General features: G+C 33.3%; 1 protein-coding gene across 9 annotated transcripts in view; it reads right to left on the reverse strand.

The window, feature by feature from the left end:
• The window catches only part of CNTLN (centlein), a 417071-nt gene that overhangs the window by 143114 nt on the left and 252741 nt on the right, over positions 1-21216 (reverse strand). For all 9 annotated transcript variants that reach the window (XM_077148088.1, XM_077148087.1, XM_077148091.1 and 6 more), the window contains 4 exons: positions 20655-20780; positions 10236-10357; positions 8769-8888; positions 6515-6615 (listed from right to left, as the gene is read on the reverse strand). In XM_077148088.1, coding sequence (XP_077004203.1) covers positions 6515-6615; positions 8769-8888; positions 10236-10357; positions 20655-20780 — 469 coding nt within the window. The remainder of the gene's footprint in view (positions 1-6514; positions 6616-8768; positions 8889-10235; positions 10358-20654; positions 20781-21216) is intronic.

Genomic DNA, 21216 nt, shown 5'->3' on the forward strand with positions numbered 1-21216 from the left:
AAAATGACCTCCAGAATAAACTAATCAAGGTAATCAGATGTCTAGGCACCAGCAAAAAAATTATGAGTCATGCCAGGAAAACCAGACATGGTCCAGTCAAAAGAACAAATTAATACTTTGAACAAGATACAGGAGTTGAAACAACTCATTAAAGATGTTCAAACAAGCATGCTAAATCAATGAAAAATTCAAATCAATGAACTGAGGGAAGATATGGCAAAAGAGATGAAGGATATTAAAAAGACACTAGATGGGTGGGCCACAGTGGCTCAGTAGGTAAGAGTGCTTGCCTGCCATGCCCAAGGACCCGGGTTCGATTCCCGGTGCCTGCCCATGTAAAAAAAAAAAAAAAAAAAAAAAACCAACAAAAAAAGACACTGGGTGACCATAAAGAAGAATTCGAAAATTTGAAAAAACAAATGGCAGAATTTATGGGAATGAAAGGCACAATAGAAGAGATGAAAAAATTAATGTAGACTTACAACAGCAGATTTGAAGAGGCAGAGGAAAGGCTGTCTGAAGAGATACAGATTGTCTTTTATACATAGACTACATATAAAATACTACATGACAAAAAAACGTACCTAAAGAAATTTTAAGGATTTGGTACAATCTCTCTGTATTCGTCAGTCTTCTAGCTGCTGAACATCCTGATGTGAATCCCTATTCACCCAAGTATTTTGACTGAGCCAGTTAAATATTTTGAAAACTGATCAGTTCTAGCTAATGAGATTACTTTCCCAGTAAGAGTGTCTGCTTATTACCTATATAGTAGTTATATGCATATGTTTCTGTGAATGTTCTCTATACAGTTATAAGGTGTCACTATTTAACTGTTACACTTGTCAAATTTGGATAAAGCATATAAAATGTTGTTTAAAAACAAACAAACAAACAGCAATAATAACAGGACAGAACATCTGAAATCCATCTGAAAAGAACAGCTTAAGAAAAAGAATGGAAAAATATGAGCAAGAACTCAGGGAATTAAATGACCACATGAAATGTAGGAATATAGGTATTATGAGTGTCACAGAAGGAAAAGAATAGGGTAAAGGAACAGGAAAAATAATGGAGGAAATAATCACTGAAAATTCCCCATCTCTCATGAAAGAAGAAAATTACAGATGCAAGAAGTGCAGTGTACCCTAAACAGAATACATCCAAAAGACACTTACTAATCAGATTGTCAAATGACAAAAATAAAGAGAGAATTATGAAAGTAGCATGAGAAAAGCAATCCATTCCATACAAGGTAAGCTCAATAAGACTGTCTGGATTTCTCAGCAGAAACCATGGAGGTGAGTGGCATGATATATTTAAAATACTGAAAGAGAAAAACTGCCAACCAGGAATTCTTTACCTGGCAAAACTGTCCTTCAAAAATGAGGGAGAGTAAAATATTTTCAGACACACACTGAGAGGGTTTGTGAACAAGAGCCCTGCTCTTCAAGAAATACCAAAGGGAGCACTATAGGCAGATAGGAAAAGACAGGAGAGAACAATCTGGAGAAGAGTGTAGAAATGACTACTATCAGTAATGGTAAAAAGTAAAAAGAGAAGGAAAAAAGAGATATGATATCAGAATAAAGTCACAAAGCATAAAACAACACGGATGAATCTTGAGGGCATTACGTTGAGTGAAATTAGTCAGAAACAAAAGGACAAATACTGTATGGTGTCACTAATATTTACTAACATTGACGAGAAAGCTTATGAGTTAAAATCGAGATGACAGATCATCAGGAGATAGAAAGAGGGTGGAAACTGGTCATTTGATGCTGAAGGAGTACAGAATGTTCAACAGGATTGATTGTAAGGATCCAGAAATGTATAGCACAATACTATCTGATGGCAGCACAGTACTGTAAGTACACTGAACAAAGCTGAGTGTGAGTGTGGTTGAAAGAGAAGGGTAGGGGCATGCATGACAACAGAAGATAGAAGATAAAGGCTGGGATTGTATAACTTAGCAAAATCTAGAGTAGACAATGATGGTGATTAAATGCACAAATAAAAGAATATTTTTACATGGGGGAGAAACAAATGGATGTCAACAGTGCAAGGTGTTGAAAATGGGATGGTATATGGAAAAAATACAATAAATGCAAACTAGGGGTTATAGTTATCAGTAGCATTGTAATATGCTTCTATTAAATGTAACAAAGGTAACAAACCAAAGCTAAATGTAAATAAGGGGGATTTCAGGGAGGAGTATGCGATCCTTGGCGTTGCTGTCTTTTCTCCTTTTAATTTTTTTATTCTTCATTTTTTCTCCTCTTCTTCTTTCTTTGCAGTAGAAATGTAAATATCATCATACAGACCGTGGTGGTGAATGCATAACTATGTGATATACCAGGAACCATTGATTATTTACTTAGGATGGATTGTATAGTGTGTGAATAAACTGTTTAAAAATTAACAGATGAGACTAGCCAAAAACTAAAGGACAAATACTGTATGGTCCCACCGATGTGAACCGACATTAGAGAATAAACTTGGAATATGTCATTGGTAACACAGACCATCAGGAGTTAGAAATAGGGTAAGATAATGGGTAACTGGAGCTGAAGGGATGCAGACTGTGCAACACGACTAGATACAAAAACTCAAAAAATGGACAGCACAATAATACCTAATTGTAATGTAATTATGTTAAAACACTGAATGAAGCTGCATCTGAGCTATAGTTTTTTTTGTTTTGTATTTTGTATTTTTATTTTTTTCTCTATATTATCATTTTATTTCTTTTTCTGTTGTCTTACTATTTCTTTTTCTAAATTGATGCAAATGTACTAAGAAATGATGATCATACATCTATGTGATGATATTAAGAATTACTGACTGCATATGTAGAATGGAATAATTTCTAAATGTTGTGTCAGTTAATTTATTTTTTTAATTAAAAAAAAAAATTAACAGAAAGTCCTGGAGAAAATGTGGAGAGAGAGATGTACCTATTCACTGTTGGTAGGGAAGTAGGATGGTGCAGCCCCTCTGGAGGGCAGTGTGATGGTTCCATAGGAGACTAAGTATAAGGTTGCCATATGATCCTGCAACCCCATTACCAGGTAAATACTTGGAACAACTGAAAGCAGGGACATGAATGGACATTTGCACACAGGTGTTTATGGTGGCAGTATTCACGATTTGCAAAGGATGGAGGTGGCCTGGGTACACTGACTGATAAATGGAAGGGCAAACTGTGATGTATATATACAATGGAATACTGAGGGGCTGGAAGAAGGAATGACGTTATGAGGCTGTGAGGCTTAGGTGAATGACCCCTGAAAACAGTATGTTGAGTGAAATAAGCCAGAAAGAAAAGGCAGATATTATAATATCTCACTATTATGAACTAACTATAATGTGCAAACTCTGAGAATTGAATTTGAGAGCATAGGTTATCAGGGGAAGGTTTATTGTAAACGTTCTTAGATTATAAGCTCTTACAGCAGTCACATCTATTCCTGAATTGTAACTGCTATTTCTAAATTCTGAGATGCTGAACTCTTTGTGGATAATCTGGTCTTTCCCTGGAACTTAGGTTATCTGAATGACACCTGAGACTCAGAGCTAGAATTTTACAGCTTATGCAATTCAGTGTTACCCCACACAGCAACTGTTTAAAAGGCTGAAAAGAGACCAGCCTTCAATTAGAGATATTAATGAAGCTGATCTGGTTAGGACTAAGGTAAATCAGACTACAGAGTAAAGGAGGATATTGATTGTATTTTAAAACATCAATTTTTATGTCAGATCAAAGGAAAAGGTGTTTTTTTGCCACAAAATTTATATTTTCTGTAGTACACTATCTAATTTAACTTGTATGGCCAGTTTATTTAAACAACATAATTACATGTTATTCTGTACAAGTGAAATGCAATACCTGCATACATCCTAGTGTATTTCGGGCAGAAAATAAAGTATTTGCAAAGTCACAAATTAAACTTCCCACCTAGGGAAGACTTGATATTCTTGCAAGCAATGGGAATGACCAATTTAAGAGGCTAAACCCTCGAATCTTGGGGCTTGCCCTTATGAAACTTATTCCTACAAAGGAGAAGCTCAAACTGCTTATAATTATACCTAAGGTTATCCCCAGAAAACCTTTTTTGTTTCTCAGATGTGGCCATTTTCTCTAAGCCAACTGTACAGAAACACTCACCGCCCCTATGTGGTACATGACTCCCAGGAGTGTAAAACTCTCTGGCATTGTGGGACCTGACTACTGGGGATGAGCCTAGCCCCATTATCATAGGTTTGAGAAAGACTTCTTGACCAAAGGGGGAGGAGAAAAAAAGTTTCAGTGGGTGAAAGATTTTATATCGAGTCATGAAGTCATTCTGGAAGTTATTCTCATGCATTATATAGATATCCCTTTTCAGCTTTTGGTGTATTGGAGTAGCTGGAGGGGAATGCCTGAAACTGTTGAACTGTAATCTAACAGCCTTGATTCTTGAAGATGAATTATAACCATAAAACTTTTACAGTGTGACTGTGTGATTGTGAAAAAGTTGTGACTGACATTTCCTTTATCCAGTGTATGGACAGATTACTAAGAAAATAAAGACAAAAATAAATAAATAATAGGGGATATGAGGGTATGGGATGTTTTGGGCATTCATTTTTACCTTTATTTAAATTTTTATTCTTATTTTTATTGTTTTTGTAGTGATGAAAATGTTCAAAAACAGATGGTGATGATGGATGCACAAGTATATGATGATACTGTGAACCATTAATTGTATACTTTAAATGATTATGTGGTATGTGACTATATGTCAATAAAATTGCATTTAAAAAAGTAAATATGTGGTGAATTCTGAATTTGTTAAATATTGGAGGAAGAATTTTAAACTGAGGAAATTATTGTTGAAGACTAAATTTTAAAGTTATAAACCTTGATAGAATAGAAAAAATAAAAATAATTTCACATATGAAACTCAGGGGGTAGGAGAAAAAAAATGGAATGTTCCATAAGAATACTAGGGCTTTTTAATCTTGCATGGCAATATGTTCGTTTATAACACTATCTAAAATTGAAATACATTTTTCTAAAAATAGAGAGTAATTCCATCTTCAATATTTTTAATATTTCTTTTCAATTTTAGCAGGAAAGTTTTAGAAATTATTGCCTCCTGAAGAGGTATTTTTATAAAGTTTTTTAAAACATCATTCTAAGTTTAAGTTTCTTTAACTTCTCCTTCTATTTTGTTGACTCCAAAAATATTAAATGTAAGTCTCTTTTTAAAAAAATAGCATGTATTATGGTTCTTTTTTATAAAAATACTTTATCTATCCTTTCTATTTAAGGATTAAGAGATGTCTATAAATGCATTTGTTTAATGTTAAATTTTGGATTTTAAGTGATTGGGAGCTAAGATTTTTCCCTTGGCTTTCTTCTTATTATTTCTTTTTTTTTTTTTTCACATGGGCAGGCACCGGGAATTGAACCCGGGTCCTCTGGCATGGCAGGCAAGCATTCTTGCCTGCTGAGCCACCGTGGGCCGCCCTTATTATTTCTTATTGCTTGAATGTTTTTAAGTATATATAGTTTTTCCAAAAACAATAATGTCATTACTTTAAAAAAAAAAAAAGTAAAGCAAGGATAAAGTTCTATAGAATCCTAATAGTTAATGGACAAATGGTAAGAAAGTCCATCATAAGTGACAGAGAAGATGCAGACAAGAGAAGTAAGAGGTAAAATGGGAAAACCAGTGTTTTAGAATGCAGTAAAGGAGTAAGCTTGAAATGTGAAGCCTATCAGTTGTGTAAAATAAAGGGAATTAAACATGGTCTTCACAATTCACAAGTGACCTTAGTAACAGAACTGGAAGAACAATAGTGATTGGGATAATCAGATAATATGCATATGGAAACTAATTATTAAGTATGAATTATCAATACTTAAAAAGTTATAATTCAAATGCTGGTAAGGTTAAATTAGAAGAAAACCTGCCATATCAACTTTATTTGCTTTTGCTAATGAGGTACTGAACTGCTGACTGAAGCTGTAAAGTCAATATAGTTATTTTGATTTTAACCAAGGAGTAATCGTGTTGCAGTTAGAAGAATGACAGTCCATATTTCTGAACACTTTCAGTGTAGTGGTCAGGGAGATTGCAGATTTGAAGTTCTCTAAGTCATCTTCTAACGCAACCATTTTGGTTCCAAACAATAGATGAGAACTAACTAATGTCCAGAAAAATGAAAATGTAAATGAACTATATCTATAAAATTGTAAAGTAGGAAAATCTTCTCAATGAAAAATAAAATGAGTATCTTTTCTCCTTGCTAAATATATCTTAATTTTTAAGAGATTCTAACAGTGGCTTTGAGGTATTCATTTGATTTTCTCATGATAGGAGGAAGTTTTCAGGCATCATCAGTGAGTAAAGCAGTGGACAGAGGAAGAACAGGGGTTAAATTATTAGACAAAATTGAAACTAGAACATCAAGAAATAGATCGTAAAAACTGCCCATTAAATATTTATTTTCACAAATAATTTACCTTCTCTATCCTCTTTCATATATGTATTCGATTCTTGTATTGTTGCCTTATCAACAGATACATATACTCTAAGTTCATCCAATTCTTCTTGAAGATTCATCCTACCAAAATAAAAACAAATTATTTGAAATGTGTAAGTTAAGGGATAATGTAGAATAAAGGCAGAAAACAAGGGCAGAAAAGACATGTTTAAAGTTATAAAATATAAAGTAGTAAAAAAGACAAAAATATATTAATAATATTAAATACTACATGTTGTAATTGAGTTTTATTGAGGATCTGGAAAATAAAATCTTTAATGTAAGTGATTTTTCTTACTATATGTAAATAAACTGGCTAAACACAAACATATGCTACACTATAAAAAATACATATTGAATTGCCTGCCCACCTTCTAGCACATAGATACGCTCTAAAATAATAATAAAAATTGTTAGTACATATTACTGAAAGCATGTATAATAAATATCTAGAAATCAAGAAGAGAGGAGAAACCCTTACCAGTAAACTAAATTGACCTATAATGCTGAATGACCTGAATCAAATACCACCCATTGGGCTTCAGATTTTGAGATCTGAGTGGGGGTGGAAGTTTAGGCCCTAGGCCCCAGGCCCCACATGGCTAAGAGACAAAACTGCGTTAATGACAAGAAGCTGGGAGCCGAAAACTAACAAAAAAGATCATTAAAGATTCTCAGAGAAAGTACTGAAACATGCTACAATAGGGATGAACACTGAAAACAGAATGCTAATTAAAAGAAGCCAGTCACAATGGACAACAAATTGTATGATTCCATTTATATAAAATGTCTAAATAGGCAATCCTATAGACACCGTAAACAGATTAGTGTTTTCCTAGGGCTGGGGTAATGAAGGGATTGGAAGGTGACACCTAATGGGTGCAAGGGTTTCTTTTAGGAGTGATTAAATGTTCTAAAATTGATAATGATGACAGATATACAACTCCGAATATAATAAAAGCCATAGAATTATACATTATACAAATGAATTGTATGGTTTGTAAATTATACCACGATAAAGCTGATAAATTAGGAAATGTGTACATGACAAATCCTATAATCTATCAAATAATTTTCATTTAAAAGACTCCATTGTCAGCATCAAACATTTAACGCTAAGAGGGTAATTGGGAGTATACACATTTAACTGTATGTGTTAACATACAGTTAACACATGAAAACACATTTTCTCAAAACTTTATGTGAAAAATGGTACAATCAAAAACTATATGTTATCACATAGTATATAAAACAAGATTCTGATTTTCGAGCTAAGAAAATTCAGTGATATTTAATTACATATGTCACATGTTGCTAAATTCTAGCAATCTAAAAGACTTTCACGCTTCCAAATAAATTGCATGGTCTGAGTGTCAACAAGTGAAAATGAAGAAATAATTAAGTAGCAGAAGAGGCTAATTATGTTAGTCTAATAACTTTTTGTCTATTAAAAAAAGAGTATTTTTTATTTGCCAGGCTGAATATAATAGCCTGTGAAGTATGAGATCAAGGAAGCAAACTGTATGTTTTCTAAACTATGAGTATCCTTCATCAAGTTTTTTACTTAGGGCAGCTAAACGACCTATGTGAAGGGATCAGCATTAAGCCCAAAGGACAGGCAGTGCACAGCAAGAAAGAAAGTAATTCCCTCGTGTTTTTCGCAGGTCACTACCAAGGACCATGTTAGCAGATCCACACCATACCCTTAACAGGCAGTTCTGCTGCTAACTAGTAATTAGCTTGGACAGCTCTGGTTCCAAGAGTAGCAGCAAGGCTACACCATAATGAGCTCAGCTGGGATTAGCAGGACAGGGCAGGGAACCAAGAGAGCTCAGGCATTCTGCATTGCGTATGTTTCTAGGAGATCAAACAAGGATGGCTGGCTAGGTTATCCCCTCTCCACCTCATTCCAAAAATGAAGCACGGCAGTGTCTAAAATTCAGGCTAATGAAGAGTGACATCTCCAACAGATGAGAGCCACATTAATTAACACAATCCCTAGATCATATTATACAGTTTCAGTTAGCCCTTGTAAATGTATAACTTGTTATTGATATATATATATTTATACATGTACACACACATACTTAAAAGCAGTCTTTTTCCCTTTACTTTCCTTGGTAAACACCAATTTCATTTTTGAATTTTATACGGTATTTCTCTTATGGCCTTTAAGTCACAAAAACATTCCCCCAAATGTTAATAAAAGGCATATTATTAAAAAAGAAACTCACTTTTCAATCATTAACTCCTGGTTCTCCCTTTTGAAATATGCCAGTTCATTCCACACAGCATCAGAATCTTCTTGTTGAAGTTGTTGGGGATCTGCTCTCCTGATTTTTCTGATTTCAGTCCTATGTTTAAAATGAAGTTGCTTTCTTAGCATGCCAAAAGCAATAATATATATATTCCTTTCTATTTAAAAGTATCTGTTGACCAAATTTCTAATTCAGGCTCATTATTTCTCAGATAAATTTCCTAAAACCTAAGTAGATAGATATTTAAAATCCTATATCACAATTTTCTTCAGCTAAAACATTAATATGGAAAGCAAACTTTAAAGCAGACATGGTATTCTTAGGTCTGTTTTTCACATTCATTCTGTTGGTAATAAAATATAAACTGTTGAATTGTCACATTCTCCAAGAAGAATGATAAGCCATCAACTCATCTAGAATTCACTGCCAGCTGATCTGAATGTAGATGCCCTATCTTAAAAAAAAAAAAAAAGCTACTATCAGTGCTTGTTAGAGGGTAGTTTTCACACCTCTGGTGGCTACTGAAAAGTTAGGTTGGCATAGGCTAAATCCAGGACAAATTCTTAATTACTAGTTTATTGACAAGCAATTTGAAATTTTTTCCATTTGTCAAAGGAAAACATTGTATGTCAATTAAGTACAATCCATACTAAATGTCCTTTATGTTTCCCTTTTCTGAACATAAAACAAACTCTTTGTTTTTATTTTGTAAAAGAGCTGTACTGGCCAATTTAGAAACAGTATTTCTCTGCAGAACAGACCAATGTGTATCATCAACACTGCCCTAAAGGATCTCTCTCAAAAGATGAGAGGGTAGTAGATTTTCTGTACTCATTCAGTCCTTTGCCCTCTGCTGATACTGTTAACAGGGGAGCCACTTACGAATAACTAAGATATGAACACCTGTTCCAAGTGATTGAACTGAGACCACCTATTCATTCAGATAGGCTGCAGAACAAACTGATGGATAGTAAAGATTTTAAATTGCATACTAAGTTGAAGTAGTTTTAAGATAGTTAACTATACAATGTGATTTCATATTTCTTGTCTTTCAATTAAGATATATTTTTGGGGTTACAAACATTTTAGGACTGGTTTTATTTAATATACATATAAGCAAATGGAACAGTTAACATGGATATAAACTATTTTTGCTTTAAAATAATATACTTTTATTAAGCCACTCCACTGATATTAAAAAGGTGTTTAATAATTCATGATTACATACATCTGATGATACCTGCAGATGACAGGAAAATCTATAATTATTGCTAGCATATATATGTTTTTATTTATTGCATTCTCTATTTAAAATTTCATAATAAAGGATTGATTACCAAATAATTTCTTTAAAGTCAAACAAAAGCCATTATAACACCTATATAATTCTACACCATTCTATTTAATATTTAGGGAGATGCCTTTATGAGGTATGTAACTCACATGCCACTGCCTTCTTCCCACTGTTTTAATTGCTCTTTTAGTGCTCTGTAGTTGGTCTGTAACATCTGTAGCCTTTCCTTGCGTTTTTCATGGGCATCTCTTAGCTCATCATTTTCTTGGCTCTGTATTATACAAAAAAAAAAACACGGGTATATACATATGAAGAAGATAGTATAAAGATTCAAATACAAGGCTACCCATCTCAGTAGGAAATCTAAAAGAAAATAGTAATAAATATGAATGAAATTTTTACAACGTATTTAAGCAAAGAAAGGAGAGAGATCCTAAAGTCACAGAATGTTTGTCTTCACTTAAAAATTCAACCTACTGACTTTTTTCAAGTCGCTTCAGTAATTTCAAAATATTCCTATCAAATTAGTTTCAATCCCTTCCCTGTTGCTAATTAGCATACATACAAATACTCATGAGCTTATGTTATTTTTTTTCTCTTTTTCAAAACAAAGATTTGTCCATACATAAGGCATGATTACTTTATCAGTTACAAGTATATATATGATTAGTATCAGGACAATAATCACAGTAACACAGATTCTTCAGCACATGGATCCATGATTGTGGTGGAATGAAACACAAGGATTACAAAGGAAAAAGAAATCTAACTGGGCCTATTTAGAAGTAGCATGGTTAGCCTTTGTGGGGTCTATCATGAAGAGATGGGCTTAGTACTCTTGGAGAGGACATAGAATACACATTCCAAACATTGCTTTGTCACCTCAACACCTAGTTCAAACAATTATAGTCCAACCACTTCTAGAGGTTTTAATTATATTACTTGAGATAAATCTTTATTTTTAGATATAAGCACAAAACAAACTTATTAAGAATCAGTTCTAAGTACTAAGAAGATGTATTTGCATTACTTATGAACCACATTTTTAAATAAAATAAGTAACCTGAGTTTTTGTTTGCACTTCAGAATTTCAAACATAATTTTTAACTTCTTATTTGTGTTTCTGTAATAATGAAATTGTATGCTTATTTGGTGGAGGTAACACTTATTTCAAACAATATTATGAGAGGAGATGAGTAGGGTTATGGTCATCAGAATGGTCTGAATTTCATTCTTGGAACTCTCTTCTATTAGCTGTATACCTTTAAGAACACTATTTAAATTACTTCAATTCCCTTTTCTGTAAAATATGGACAAGTTCAAGACAGTGAATTCAATTTTATTCATTTTAATGTTCGAATCGTATGTCAAAAAACCTATTACATGCAGGATGTAATATATGATAAGAGTTTGGGTCCTGCTGCTCAAAGTTACTAAATTTTACCTTGACATAGCTACTTAAATTCAATGTGTCTCCACTTCCCCATTGTCAAAATAGAAGGTATTTATATCTCTTCTTCTGAGACATAAAGAATTATTTAACTTTGAACTGACTTTTTGAGACAAAATTTATTTAGTATTCCAAATATCACTTCACTTTGAAAAATAAGTTTCTAATCTTAACTATGTAAAATAAATGAATAATTTAGGTTAGCCAAGTAGAAGACTGATACTTAATAATGCTGATATCTTTTCATAAATAATCATAAGTTAATTATGTTCATTGGGATTCTTTAAGAACATATAAGATTCATTGGGAATTTTAATAGGATTTACTAAAAATTTATTCCTAAAGTAATTTAATTACAAGAAATGATGACATATTAGAAAAGACTCATCACGACAAATCTTAACTTCAAAATAAATTTATAGTTAAAGTAAAATGACTACTTTATGTTAAAGATTTCTCTAATAGTTTTCTGTAATTATTCTTCATTGAATAGCTTCCTTCCCCTGAAAAACTCTTATAATGAGTTTATTAAAAAGTATTACATACAAATCTAGTGTTTTGGAAATTCTTAAAGGTCTGTATTTGAGTCATTTGAAACTCTGAGTAAACAGAACCTAAATAACTGGCAAAGAAGTGAAACATACTAGAATGGGACATCACATTTTGTCTATTAACCTTTCACAATGATTTTCTGTTGAATTAATTTAAGGAACAAACTGGGTTTCTTGTTTTAGGTATTGCTGCTTTTTCAGCATCTTGAAGTACTGCCACAGTACCATTAATCACTGAATTTATATTCAATGTTTTCTCTAATTATCAAATAGAAACTAAAAATATTAACCCTCTACACCAAAGATTAAATTTCCATTAAAAATTTCCTGGGTCCCAGTATCACTGTGTGCCAGCTCTGCACTAGGTATATCAACTAAGCAAAGCACCAATGCTATCACCACTGATTCCTAAAATTTCGGTAATTTATTTCAATATTAGCAAATAGTTTTGGGTTTCCTATTGTCATTCAAATAAGTGGCTCATTCCATTAAGTAGTGATTATAGGAAATGATTTTATAGATGAGCTCTCTGCTACAATTATACATGCTTCTTAATTTATTATAGCTAACATTAGAGTATTTACATATTCTTATTAAATTAAGAGTCTAAATTATTAAAAACAAAACTAAACTGAAGATTATTTAATAACCAATTTGATAAGAATAACAAGAATTAAACATAAGACAGAAAATTTTATAAGAAAGTAAAATATATATAGAATTGAAAGAAAAACTTTCCACCCTATTTTTCTGTGAGAACAGATGTCAGCTCAAGTAATCAGTCAAGAGCTGAATATCTCAAAAGAAATATCTGAAAAGAAGAACCAATATACTTTTAAATAATATTTTAACAAATACAATTTAACCATAATTTGAATTATGATTCTTCAAGACCCATTTGACATAACGTAACCAAAGTCAAAACAACATGTGGGAAACATTAACCCAAAAATCTTACAATAAAATCATGTCTAAGGCTGAAAAATACATTGTATACAACAAATTAGTACATTTTCCTAAAAGGACACAGAGAAAATACACACTGGGTAGCCAATGAAAGAAATCGAGTTATTAGGTCATTCAATAAAATATTTACTGACTACCATCTATATCTTCAGCAATGAAATTAGCTAAACTAGAGGCCCTAATTTTTGTGGACAAATAAGCCTGAATGACTAAAGCATTAGGAAATAGAATTCTAACAGGAAATTTCTATCAATTGGCTTTCCTCAGAGATATATATAATTCTCTTTGAATTTATAAGAACAGAAATTATTCTTGATATAATTCTCTGGTGTGGTCAAAGACTCCTTGACAGACATAAGGCAAAGAAAGAGCATAGAGAGTGTTAATAAAGTAGTACTTCAATCTTCAGAGAATGACAGCAAGGTTGAAGAAAACTTACAAAAAAAGGATAATAATATTGTACTATATATACATACACACACACCAAAGATTCTATGGAAGTTTAATTTCAGCAAAATATATAAAGTATATGAATATAAAGTTATGAATATCACTGAAAAATAAAAGACATAAAGTGTATTCAAGGACACACTGATGTTATCAAATGGCATTAAAAAGTGCTAATAGAATTAATTTTCCAAATGCATGGAAGTCAATAAAGCAGGGATTCAAGGCATTAATGATCTCAAATACAGTAAGGATTCCATAAAGCTCTGATGCACTAGTTTTCAAATTATACCTTATGGGTTGTTAACCCACTACACCAATTCAGGAGTATGGGCAGGATTTTTTATAATAAGAGCTCTCATCTTTTTCATTAATATTGACTTATTTATCACAACATTGGTCCCTCATCATGAATGTATATGACTAGACACAAAAGAAACTAGAAACAACCCCGCCCCATTAAAGATGGCAGAAAATGCTTCAGGGCTCTATTTTCCAACAGAAGTTTAGAAAAACCAGAAAAAAACTGACAGAAACATCTTTCCAACAGCCCCAGAAAACACTTAAAGTCCTGCAGTAACAGGGTGAGCACCAAATTATCACAAAGACTATTTAAAAGTAATAGGATCTCGTGGCACTGTGGCTGGCTCCTCCTCGCCTTCATCTGCTCACCAAGAGGCTGGTTCACATTCCCAGTGTGGATCTCTGGTCCCAGTTACTGAGAGAGCAGAATAACCATTGTACACATACAGGGAGCATGCATGTCTGGCCCAATCTGTCTGGTGGTGACCTTGAGGGACTAGTCATCCCAGAACTTGTCCCACGTGTAGAAGGCAGCTCACAGAGATCTCCTACAGAACAATGTAAGACAGCAATGAAGTGGTGGCTGGGACAGAGATTAATGATTTTAGGAAATACAGTGCAGTGCCCAGAAACATGAGGAAACTGCTTCATAGGGAAGAGAGTACATTTTGATCTATAAAATGGGGGAATTCATTCCTAAGGTCACATGTACATGCCAAATACAAGACACGTGTAGAAACCACCAAGGAGGCACTTATGCTTTGGCCTGGAGCTATTCTCTAAACCACTTTTGTGAATAAACCCTGAAGTTCTCAAGAATGCTCAAAAGATCAATCTGCCACGACTAGGAAAGGTGATTTTATACTCTCTTTCTTTTCCTTTTCTGCTACTTTTGTTAGCTCTTGACATTTAAGGAAAGCTTTGCCATAATGCTAGCTCGATTCAAGCGTAAGCAACACACACCTCAAAGCCTAAATCCAAGCAATAGCACATAAATATATCAAAATGTCCAGAACTTTTTAAAAGATTAAAAAACATACAAAGAGAAAGGAAGTGATGATCCAGGCAAAGGAGACATTAAAGAATTATAAACCATTGATGAGGAGGACACGACCTGGGACATACCAGAAAAAGACTTCTAAAAAAGAGTAAAAGGAAAGCATGGGCAAAGAACTAAAGAAAATCAGAAAAATTATAGATGAATATAAACAATATCAGTATAGAGATGGATATTATGAAAATGAACCAAACAAAGATGAAGGCCACAGTAAACGAAATAACAAATTCTCAAGAGGTGTTCAACAGTAGATTTGAGGTGGCTGAAGAAAAAATCAGTGAACTGTAGAAAAGGCAATCGAAATTATTCAGTCTGAGGAGCAGACAGAGGAAGGAATGAAAAAGTAAAAGTGAACAGAGCCTGAGGAAACTGTGGCACAACATCAAGCATACTAATACATACATTTATAGGGGTCCAAGAAGGAGAAGAAAGATAAAAAGGAGAGAGAATTTTCAAAGAAGTAATGGCTGAGAACTTCACCACTTTATGAAGGACATGAATATATATACCTCCAAAATGCTCAATGTGCTCCAAACAGGATAAACTCAAATAGACCCACCTTACATCATGACAGTCAAGCTGTTGAACGCCAAAGAAAAAGAGATATTTCTGAAAGTTGTAAGAGAGATGCAACTTGTAACATATAAGGCAGCCTCAATAAGATGAAGTACGGATGTTATAGAGGCAGCTTCCTTTCTTAAACTTAAGGAACCAATCTCTGCTAGCTAACTGAAGACAGTTTAGGGCCTTGCTATGGATTAGGCTTTGGCTTAAGGGAATGGATGGCTTGATCATCTATCTAGACCACTAAAACTTTCTTCTTATGAGCAATAAGGTTCTTTTGCTTTCTTATCATTTGTGTGTTCACCAGAGTAGCACTTTTACATTCATTCAAGAACATTTCCTTAGTGTTCACAACTTGGCTGTTTGGTGCCAGAAGCCTAGCTTTTGGCCTATCTTGGCTTTCAAAATGCCTTCCTCACTAAGCTTAATCAACTCTAGCTTTTGATTTAAAATGATACACTTCTGACTCTTCCTTTCATTTAAACACTGAGAGGCCATTGTAGGGTTATTACCTAGCCTAATTCCAATATCGCTGTGCCTGGGAATAAGGGGAGCTACAGAAGTGGGAGAGAGCAAGGGTAACTAAAAGCTGGTCAGTGGAGAAGTCAGAACACACACATTTAATAATGATTGAGTTTGCTGTCTTACAAGGGCACAGTTTGTGGCACTGCAAAACAATTATAACAGTAACATCAAAGATCACAGATGACCATACAGGTATAATAATAATGAAAAACATTGAAATATTATCAGAATTACCAAAATGTGAGCACAAAGAGAACAAATGCTGTTGAAAAAATGATGCCAATAGATTTGTTCAATACAAGGTTGCCACAAACTTTCAATTCATTTTAAAAAAAAAGTATCTTCAAAGGGGAATAAGGTGAAGCAGAATAAAATGAGGTATGCCTGTAAATGCAATAAGTGATCCTGGTTAGGATCTAGACATATGAAAAAACTGAAATATAGAGCATAAGCTTTATATCAATGTTAAGTTCCTTGTATTTAATAACTGTATTTAAGATGGCTACAGAGATAAATATCCTTGTTCTTAGGAAACGTACAGGCAGTTATTAAGTGTTAAAGGAGCATGACGTATACAACATACACTCAGGTGTTCTGAAAATGGATTGAAAAACAGATAGATGGATGCATTGAAAGACTGAGGGAGAGACGATAGTATGATATAGCAAAAGTGGCAAAATGTTAAAATTGGTGGATGATGTTATCTGCAGGGATGGAGGGATGTTGGAATTCTCTGCATGGAGTTTGCATTATTTTTATAACTGTCCTATGTGTTTGAAATTATTTCCAAATAAAGAGTTTAAACATTTTTTTAAAGTAAACTGGGCAAGATAATGTATTCATATTTGTACAAAATTCACAATTAGTTTTAGAATCATTTAATACACGACTTCCTGATGATATAATAAAGAACATAATTTCAGCGTATCAAAGGGTACACATAAATGTTTCATGTGCTATGGGTGAAACTTACTTTTCCCTCCATCCCTTCAATCCATCCCGGTGATCAGTTTGGGACACTAAAGCTACCTTGCCATGGTTCACATTCTTCTTTCTTTAGTTTAGTGTTTCCCATGGTATCTTCCTTGGAACAATAGTTTATTTTTGGAAAATGTTAATAGGTATAATGTAATCAAGTCAATAGGGGAAATAATCACCTTATTCCTTTTTACAGATTCACAATGCTCAGAAACTGTTCTATACACTGTTTACAATAATTATTTGAACATGGAACGTTTTTATCTGTCATCCTCACATTAGTTTCTAGCAGACCAGTGTTCCATAGAACACCAATCTGGGTGAGGTTATAGCAAAAACTCACCACATATTAATGGGTGTTAGTCTCCAGAAGGTGTACTATAAAAGGTGTGCTGAGATCCACAAATGTATTTTAAAAACCCAAGACATTAATTACATTCTGTATTACATTATACTTACATACACTTGAGTAACAACAATAATGTAAATATTATAGTCTAAAAATGGAAAGTATAGACAGAGGACTTCTGTCTTCACTAAATATAATGATTATCTTTGCTAGATTGTAAGTCGGGCTATAAATTAAAAAGTACTCTGGGCTCAATCATTCTCCTTGGGACTGTCTTGCTATACAGGTTTTGTCGACCAATTTCCTTTAGTAAATGTTCTTGATTATGGTAGCTTTTCATTCAACTATATTGGTCCTTTAAATAAATAATATTTTCTTATAATTCCCAGGGATGAATCCGGCCTTGGAACTGTGAGATCAACAATTCCATCCTGATCAAAAGGGGGAAAAGAAGTGTAACAAATAAAGTATCAGTGGCAGACAGTTCAAACAGAGTCGGAGGCTACTCTGGAGGTTGCTTTTATGCAAGCTTCAGGTAGACCTTGCTACCTATCATAACCTGCCAACCCCCAATCAGGACCATTCCAGTCAATACTAAAGAACACCTAGGGCAATATATAAGATTTCACAAGGGTTCCATGCACTACAGAAACTTTCCAGAAACCTACAACCTCCAGATAGGTCTCTGCTCCAGATAAGTCCTGAAACCTAGAGGGCCCAGCCTCTCCAGAACATCAGATAGTTCCATCTCCCTACCCCATATTAGTGACAGACCCTTCCATTATGAAAAATTTAGAATGGCCGTAGCCCAAACACCCCAAAAGAGAGGGATGGTAAGATCAAAAGTGATGGTGAAGTTATCAGTAAACACAGGATTTAACAAATGAATATGAATGCTTAATTATTAAATTGATATCTCTTTTAGTTTCTAGTCTTAGAGCAGCTAGAAGTAAAAAAACCTAAAATTGTGGAATTGTAACCCATGTCAAACTCTGAAAAAAGTTCTTCAACTAATTGTAGTGCTGTGCATTGAAATTTATTGCTTTTTTATATGTATGTTATTTTTCACAAAAAAATAAGGAAAAAAAATTGATTGTGATGATCAAAAAATATTTAAGCCTTCTAGCCTCCTATATTCTGGAGCAGATAGAAGGAAAAATCTGAGAGAATCATTTGGTAGCCCATGACAAACTCTAGGATCTGTCCTATAACTACTTATTGAAGAGTGCTTTGGAAACCATTGCTTTTTTATTTCTTTGCTTTGTATATATGTTATACTATACAATAAAAAAGTTAAAAAAATAAGTAATATTTTTGAACTGATAAAATACAAGGAAAAAATCTGCTCCCACTTTTTCCTCATCTTGCAAATCTGTAAAAGAAGAAACACATTTGAAATTCATGATTATCAACAACTGACTTGAAATAGGAATACAGAAAATGTATAAATGAGAAACAAATTTTGGGAAAAAAAGAATTTTATTCTGAAAATAAACTTAGGGCCTCATTCAAGAAACCTGCTGCTAGGACAAAGGGATAAGGAAATGAATTACCATAGACCTGAGATTTTTTCTGAAGCAGGGATTTCACAGAGGTAGAAGAAAGAGAATAGATGTAAACATAATCTTTGAACTGTTCTACTTCTTCCTAACAACGTAAGCGATTTTAAAAGACTCACAAATCACTGGGGGCAAATGGGTATTGATCTCCTACTACTGAATGAGATAGAAATCTTTGTAATTAATTCCAATAATTATGGAAAAAGAGGAAAATGATAGATTGGCTTCCTAAACATTTGTATAACATCCTGTGTTAATCCCCATTTTTACACTTAATACAGTAGATTCTAATCTTTCACTTATCATCTTCTTAACTAAAGAAAGGATCTTGGCCCATTCAGTGGTGACTCAGTGGCAAAATTCTTGCCTGCTATGCCAGAGACCCATGCCAAAAAAAAAAAAAAGTATCTTGAAAAATAGAAACATGTTTTGTCCTTTGTTATCCTCCACGTGACAAATACATGGCCTGAATGAGGCATTCCTCATTACATGAATGAGCAAATAACTCAGGTGTTTATCTAAATAGCTTATAAATTTCCCATAGGCTAGGGACTGTGAGGATAGTTCAGTGGTATAATTCTTGCCTGCCATGCAGGAGATCTGGGTTCAATTCCCGGTCCATGTTCTTCCCAAAAAACAAACAAACAAGCAAAAATAATCAGACAAGCAAAAATTCAACAAATGGTGCTGCAATAATGGGATACTCACACAGGAAAATAATGAAAAGTGACCCTGTCGTACAGCATACTACTACTACTAATAATTTTATTAAGTAGGCTAAATGATAACAAGCTGGGGTCATCTGGTCATTTTATTTTTTGTAGAAACAGTAGATGACAATTTTCTTTATTTAGAAATAACAGTTTAACTCTAAATAAATATAAATTAACAGTTAATGTTTAGTGAAAAGGCAGATAAAACTAAGCATTTGCTGCTTATGATTAATTATATCTTCAAACCATATTCTGTTCTGAAACACACATAATCTAAATCAAACAATTTTCAACCTAAGAGAAATTTATTTTGATCTATATATTACATGTCAAAGAATCTGAGTTTTAAGTATACTAGATTCTAATCATGTATAAAGCATTGGGTTTGTCACAGAATGTCACATAACTATTTGAGATTCAATTATATGAACAAACCTCAAATAGTACAGGGTAGTTGTAAATAAAAAATGAAAAGTTTAGATGTTCAAAAGTAAGGAGGAAAAAGGGTGCTGCGATGGTGGCACACTGGCAGAGCTCTTGCCTGCCATGCTGGAGACCAGGGTTTGATTTCCGGAGCCTGTCCTTGGAAATAAAAAAAAAAGTAAGGAGAAAAAGTAAAGGCCCTTGATATAGTCATATAAAATTGGTAAAATACGCAGGAACAATTTATTTGATAAAGGGAATTTATAAAACATGACTTAGAAAGTAGAAGAAAAATTTTTAAAGGCTAATATGGTGTATGCTTAAAAATGGATAGAGTGCTGATCAAAATATTATGTTCTGAAAGAAATTTAGGTGAAATGGAAAAATTCATGTTCATAATATGCCATTTTGACTATGTAATTTTTCTACAAAGAATAATTGTAAATGACCTGAACTAGTTTCATATAACTTTCAGCTCAATTTTATTTTGTTTATCAATTTATTCTCAATCTGAAGCCAAAATATTCCAAAACTATTTTAAAGTTGTGAATAAGTATTTAGTTTTTAAGTAGCAAATATTTTTTATTACTTTAAGAAAAGTAGTAATTTGTGAAATACACGTTTACAGTGGTATATCTTTGTCTTTTGCAAAATTACTACTTCAAAAGTATTTTAATGTTCACCTTCAGTTGTAGCATCTTCTCTAAGTTTTCAATCTTTCTTTCAGCCTTCCTCAGCTTCCTCAGCTCCTCTGATTCTATCAAAGAGCTCTTTGGGGACAAAGACCTTGAACGTTTCACAGGTGGTTCCTTGAGAATAAAACAAGGACATAGTTGAACTAGTGGGAACACTGGATTATGAAAGACACGCAAAATTAAAGAACAAGTAATTTTGAATACTAATAATGAATTATATTAAAAAAAAAAAAGCCCGCATGGAATACCAGAGAAATAACAAGCCGAATTACCACAGTGCTACTGCTAAAGGTTTCTCTGTGACTCGTTAATGAGAATATTCATTTACATTTACATTGTTTCTTTCAGAATAATGATGTCCCATTAGGGAAGACTAAAGGGTTATAGACTCAGAAATGCAAGAAACCTCATTACAAAGGAGGGGATAGAGGCTCATCTAATTGCTCTATAAGGGTCCAAGGTTACACTTGATAGGACAACCAGAAACAAGAGGGAAAGGATTTTTTTTCCCTTTGAAATAGTTTAACACACTGTGAAGCTGAAGGAACAA

The sequence above is a fragment of the Tamandua tetradactyla genome, chromosome 2, assembly GCF_023851605.1.
Source record: "Tamandua tetradactyla isolate mTamTet1 chromosome 2, mTamTet1.pri, whole genome shotgun sequence".
NCBI classification, from domain to species: domain Eukaryota; kingdom Metazoa; phylum Chordata; class Mammalia; order Pilosa; family Myrmecophagidae; genus Tamandua; species Tamandua tetradactyla.